We start from the raw sequence: 6,352 nt of genomic DNA, 5'->3' as shown, positions 1-6,352 counted from the left end.
GATAGTCCCTCTAGAAAATGCGATAAATATGCGTTCTGTGTGAACGGCTTGGTTTCAGTTTTGACGTAAACAACACCCCGCATTAATTGTTCTTTTTGTCTGCAATATTTTGAATGAACAACGTAGCAGCGCCGCATCTAGTGGGTTCAAATGGACAGGCTAACAAAAGCATTAAAATGCAATGACACTTACATTGTCATCGCATTTCGTGTACCACTGATAAGGCTGCCTTATGCATGTTTTTGCATTCGAATGTGGATTTTTTATTTAAAATCAACGAATATTCGAAATTCGAATTTTTTTTTGACAGCCCTAGTAACCACTCTAAGTTCGTCTGCCTTGGGAAAGCTAGCGTGTCTCCGACATAGTGATAACACTCGTTGCCTTCTCTAGTGCAGCTCAACCAGGTCTCGTCCCATTCGTCGATATTTGTGATATCACAAATCCCGGAAAATATGCGTTGTAGTCCAAACGAGTCATTCGTTGTAGTTTTTGAAAAGTGATTTCTGTTAAATAAAATATCTCCTTTTGAAGTGGACTTTGAGCTTTGTAATTTTGCAGATCTTCTTTATGCTCAAACAGCAACATTACAGACTAACTAAAGTTGAAAAAGTGAAAAGCATAATAGGACCCCTTTAAATCTATCCAGCGAGGAGGGTAAGATGAGGATATAGTGATTTTTATGCTCCAGCTTCATTAGTTGAGTGCCTTGACATTTCGTCTCAATCAATGGCCCTCTCAGAATCATTCATGACAATAAGCACACAGCATGAATGATGCACTTCACTCCGGCAGCCTCACGTTCAATTCTGGGTAGAGTTTGTACACCATGTCTGCACTACAGCACAAAAAAAACCCCATATCATTTTCATTAAAATCAACAAAGCGCATCACTTGCTTGCAGTAGCTCTGCTGATTACAATGGCAACATTCTACTTAGACAAAATAGGCTAATTTACATACTTTTTCTTTAACTTTTACTTGTGCTTTAAAGCAGAAGTCTTTAACTATTTTTTAGGTCCAAGGTCCTCTTGACAGGTAAATATGAACCCCCATTACATACTGAGTGTTGCATTAGAAGTCTGGCCTATGGCGATGTGTATCATGTACCATACTAATGTTTTATACAGACTTAGTTCTGACTTAGACTTTTATTATTTAAAACAACCATCATGGTTCATAAACTTGCACATTGTACTTAATATTTTTACGTAGGAGGGACAATGAAACATTTAGCTTTATCTGTGGTTAAAGTTAACACTGTTAAAAATATTTTTGGATAATGAACATTAATGAGCGTACCCCCTGCAGTAACACTGTTAAAGTTTCGATAAAGGCAGTTTCTTTTTGTTAATCATAATTTGAATTAATTAAATTATTAATTTGAAGTAACTTCCATAATTCATAATATGAAGTGATTAAGTATATCTCTAAGAAATGTGCCTGATGTCTCATGAACATAACCTTAAACCAAATATACATAGTTCCTACTCAGACAACCTACCAGACATTTTTGAAAATGTGTTTTGAACATCCAAAATAAATATGTAGTAAACAAATATAGTTTTTTTAAAAATCCAAACGTTTAATTCAGCAAACGTTATACTCGACAGAGCATTAGTGTATCAATACAACAGCAAAAAAAAAAACTTGTAATGTTTACTGAAAATATTGTACAGAAAAAAACTATTAATTGGTAAACTGCTAGATATGTTGCCATATACAGTGAAACTTTGTGGTCTAAATTGGTTTAATATTGCATTGTATGTCATGTTACTGTACAATACAGTTACATTTATGGTTCTTGGAAGTAAAAACTTTAAATTACTATACAATTCATGTTGAAAGCAGTAAAAGGACATTAATTAGTTAAAAGGTCATTATTTAGTTAATGATTATTGCATTATTTTAGTGTTGTGTATTAGCCTGATGGTGTTTTGTCTTTATGACCCTGTGTCCATTTATATATGAGTATTGGCCTTGTTTTATGGACATCCCACTTACAATGAACCCATACACTCAGATCATGGTTTTCAATACATTTTAAGGTAAAAAGCAGATATTGGTACATTATATCACTTAATGAAATATATGGTTATAACTTATAAGTTAGAAATATACAGGCACCAATATGCCAGCAGTAATACTGGAAACGTTGTCAGTTTTTTTTTACTGAAAATTTAATAGAAAGGAACCAATATTTCACATTAAATCAAACTGATGAACTATGTTAAGATTTATTCTGCTTGGATTTCAGAAAAAGTACATGTAAAGTCAATCTCTACTTCACAGCAAAAGGAATGATGGCTCTACAGAGGAAAAGAAACTAGACTATAAAGTGAGGCACATTCTAACTGAATGGGTAAAATGACTCATTGAACTAAAATCTCACAAACAAACTGAGCCCAAACATTTCTGAAATATAAAATTAAACTTAAATTTCAGTCAAAACAATAGTTAACTATTTTCTGATTGTCAATTGGAACACTAACTATTTGGATGTAACTGAAGAGATTGCTAATCCATTATTTGACAAAGCAATGGACACATCTACCACTGAGAGTTTTAGCACAATGAGTCTCAAACACACATAAAGCTAAAGAACCACCACCAACAACCTGAGAAAGCTGGATTGGAAAGAGGAAAGGAGATTTAGTGACAGTTCTGCTACGGAGCGAGCTGGGACGGGAAATGACGTGGAGAAGGCGGCTGAGGAAAGCCCTCTCACGCACTCCCAGCAGGGGAAGGAAGGGAATACCTGTGTAGTACTTGGACGAGCTCAGCTGTGTGAGCGTTTCTTTCCAGTCAGAATACCAGGGAACGCTCGCTTTGACCGTGCGGTCTGAGAGGAGAAGAAACAGGCAGTCTGGTTAAAGCTCACGGACAGGAACCACAGAAGTGTAACGCATCCAAAACCAAAACCCTGCAGATGCACCTCCAACGTGCATAGACAAAGTGTCAAGACCAATTGCTCTTTGTGTTTGTAAAAATGGTCTGTTCATTTTAAATTTTGATAGCTGCAATGATTTTCTACGATCTTACCAGGAGCTAAAATACATCATAAGATTGATTTCATAAGAGAGTGATATATTGTAATTTAAGTCCAGGGAAGAGTTCACTCAAAAATGCACCCTCAGGCCATCCAAGATGTAGGTGAGTTTGTTTCTTCATCAGAACAGATTTGGACAAATTTAGCATTACATCACTTGTTCACCAATTGATCCTCTGCAGTGAATGGGTGCCATCAGAATGAGTCCAAACAGCTGATTAAAAACATCACAATAATCCACACCACTCCAGTCTATCAGTTAACGTCTCATGAAGCGAAAAGCTGTGTGTTTGTAATAAACAAATCCATCAAAAAGACGCTTCAACTTTAAACTGTCACTTCTGTCCAAAATACGAGTCTGTAATCCATTATAACAATTCCTCCAGTGAAAAAGTCCATCCCCTGTTGTCCGCTCAACAAAATCCACCAACATACTATAACTGTTCTGGATGGTTTTTGGTTGTAAACGCTCCTTGATCTGGGCATATTTCTCTCCTGATTCAGACAAGACAACTTTTTCACTGGGGAAAGCATTAAAATGCATATAAGACTCATTTTAGCTGCAAGCAATGGTTTGAAGTTTTAAAAAATCTTAATGATGGATTTGATTATTACAAACACGCAGCTTTTCCATTCACAAGATAACTGACAGATCGGAGTTGTGTGGATTATTTGTGGATTATTGAGATGTTTTTATCAGCTGTTTGGACTCTCATTCTGACGGCACCCATTCACTGAGGATCCATTGATGAGCAAGTGATGTAATGCTCAATTTCTCCAAATCTGTTCCGATGAAGAAACAAACTCATCTACATCTTGGATGGCCTGAAGGCGAGTAGATTTTCAGCAAATTTTCATCTTGTGAACTATTTCACAAGATGAAATAGCTGGACTATTAGGTTCTAGGGTGAAGTATTTCTTTAATATTCATTTTCTGTGAACTATTCCTTTTGCAGAAGTGAACTTCTGCAAAGTGCTAAACTAAGCTCGTACTGCAGATCCAGAAAGCAAATGAGCATTGTTCTAAAATCCCATTTTCCTGATTAGTTTAAACATGAGCATGGTCAATTGGCGCCTCCCGCTGTGAGAAAAGGCAATCTACTAAATGTAGGATAATGAAGTAAACTCAAAAATTACATACAATGAACAAATTGTAACATACTTTGCCCTTGCGACAGACATAAAACACAAACTACTGGTACCAGTTCTAGCAGAAGCAGAAGTAAAAAATAATGGAGTTGGATGTTTCTGGAGAAGTCTATGGGTCAGGGTGAGTAGAGCACACACACAGCAAACCAATGCTTTAAAATCAACATGAAAAACCATTCACAACCCATTCTCCTTCCATAATGTGACTGAGGGAATTTCTGAGGGAAACAGATGAAATGCTGTATGAAAAATTTAGAGCACAATGCCATTTTTTATTTTATTTATTTTTTTATTGAGAATGTATTGGATTGTGAAAAGCAATCAGAACCCCAAAAGTGAGTTTGCAGATTGTGGATGGGATGATAATTTTGTTTGAGGAATCAGGCTTTATTTAAGTCTCTGCCTGCAAGGAACTGGAATAATGGTTTAGATCGGGAGCCTAAAGGTCAAGTTCATGGTCAAAAGAAGTTTGACATATTGAAAAAGGTAAAAAAAAACTATCATTAAATCTATCAATATTTTTGTTACATTACTTTATTCTGCATGTAAATCTGCAAAATTTCAGAGAGGATGCTTTATGGAGCCTAAAGCAATGCCTAATAGCTACTTGGTTATTGGTTAACCTTAATTTATCCGCCCACCAGTCCTAGATGACATCGCTAGAAAGAAAAGTCGTTTCTGAACTGGAAGACGTTATTTTTATTATATTTGGAATGATGTGCACTGATAAATTATGTGCAATACAGTGTTAATATTGTTAATTTAAAATTTGCAATTTTGCCTTGGCTACTAACTGAAATAAGTTTAAAATAAAAGCAATACAATTATTAAAACTGAATAGGAAAAATTACTAAAACTTGAAATTAAAACGAAAAGTAAAAATAAAAAACTATAATAATAAAGCTTACTCAAAATATAAAATTAAATATATAATAGTTAAATAATTATTATAATTATTTAACATTATTATAATTAATTTACTCACTTATAATATAAATAATATATTATAGTAGTACACACACACATATATATATATATACACACACACAAAAATAACTGATACAATAAGACCAGGAATATGTATTATGCATTTAAGTACATAGGATCAGTTTTGATTTCATGTTGAATTTAGAGCAGTTTATGAGACGTCAGCTTTGTAGTCAAACCAACCAACCGTGAAATTCACATATACAAGTATGCTAACGCTGATGTATGCTGCATCTTGACTCTGTTCTCATATTCGGGTGCAATACAATTAGTTCATTCAGTTAAAAGGAGCATGCTGCTGGTGTAGACTGGTGTGTTAGTGTCTAAGCTTCAGGGGTTTGTTGTTAGGCTCACCCAAGTGAAGGGAGAAGCAAAGGGACCACGTGGGGGACGGGCTCTACTGGAAGCCTATGATCTGAGAGGGGAACACTTCACGCCCATTACTCAAAGGGTTAACAGCACAGCATAGCACACGTGTGTGTGACCTGACACACACACACACAAGAGGAAAGCGTGTGTATGAAGGTCAGAGCTCTTACCAAGGATTCATCCACAGGAGAAGTTGGAGAATGGGGGAAGAAAATTTGAAAATTAAAAAAATAATAAAAAAGATCAGAAACGATACATAATAGATGTGCAATGCAAACCAAACCCTTTAATTTCATGGACAATTACAACATTTGATTCTCACTTTTCCCCTCAAGGGCTCTGCTGCCCTCATCAGGTGCTGATATGAGAGACTACTATGAAATGAGTCTCATTTAAAAAAAAAAGAGAAAGAAATTTATATTACGAGTAGGCATGGGCCGGTATGAGATTTTGACGGTATGATAACCTTAAGCAAAAATATCACGGTATCACGGTATTGTTGTTGCAGCTCTAAAATGTGTTAATTTGAAATGTCTGGGTAAAAAAAAAAACTCAATATATTTTGAGCAACTTACAGAATATTTGGAACAGTAGTATTTGTTTATTTTTTCTTTGATTTGTTTCTGAAATTTGGGCTGTCCTGCAGCTTTTGATGTGGATGATTGATTTGCTGCTAGAGCTACTGCTGCCCTAAAAAGAAGAAAAATAAAGACTTAAATAAAGATCTTTATTTAACCTAAATCTGTAATTACAGTTATTTAATTTTAGTTATATAATTCATATACATATCATTTATTT

General features: G+C 35.0%; 1 protein-coding gene across 1 annotated transcript in view; it reads right to left on the bottom strand.

Annotated features, from left to right (window-relative positions):
* Positions 1 to 6,352, bottom strand: part of LOC107697604 (trafficking protein particle complex subunit 8-like) — a 21,152-nt gene that overhangs the window by 9,147 nt on the left and 5,653 nt on the right. The window contains exon 3 of the mRNA XM_016498402.1: positions 2,759 to 2,842. Coding sequence (XP_016353888.1) covers positions 2,759 to 2,842 — 84 coding nt within the window. The remainder of the gene's footprint in view (positions 1 to 2,758; positions 2,843 to 6,352) is intronic.

Source organism: Sinocyclocheilus anshuiensis, unplaced genomic scaffold, assembly GCF_001515605.1.
Source record: "Sinocyclocheilus anshuiensis isolate Anshui unplaced genomic scaffold, SAMN03320099.WGS_v1.1 scaffold801, whole genome shotgun sequence".
Classification (NCBI taxonomy): domain Eukaryota; kingdom Metazoa; phylum Chordata; class Actinopteri; order Cypriniformes; family Cyprinidae; genus Sinocyclocheilus; species Sinocyclocheilus anshuiensis.
The sequence above is the reverse complement of the archived record's forward strand: the minus strand, read 5'-3'. Positions and strand labels throughout refer to the sequence as shown.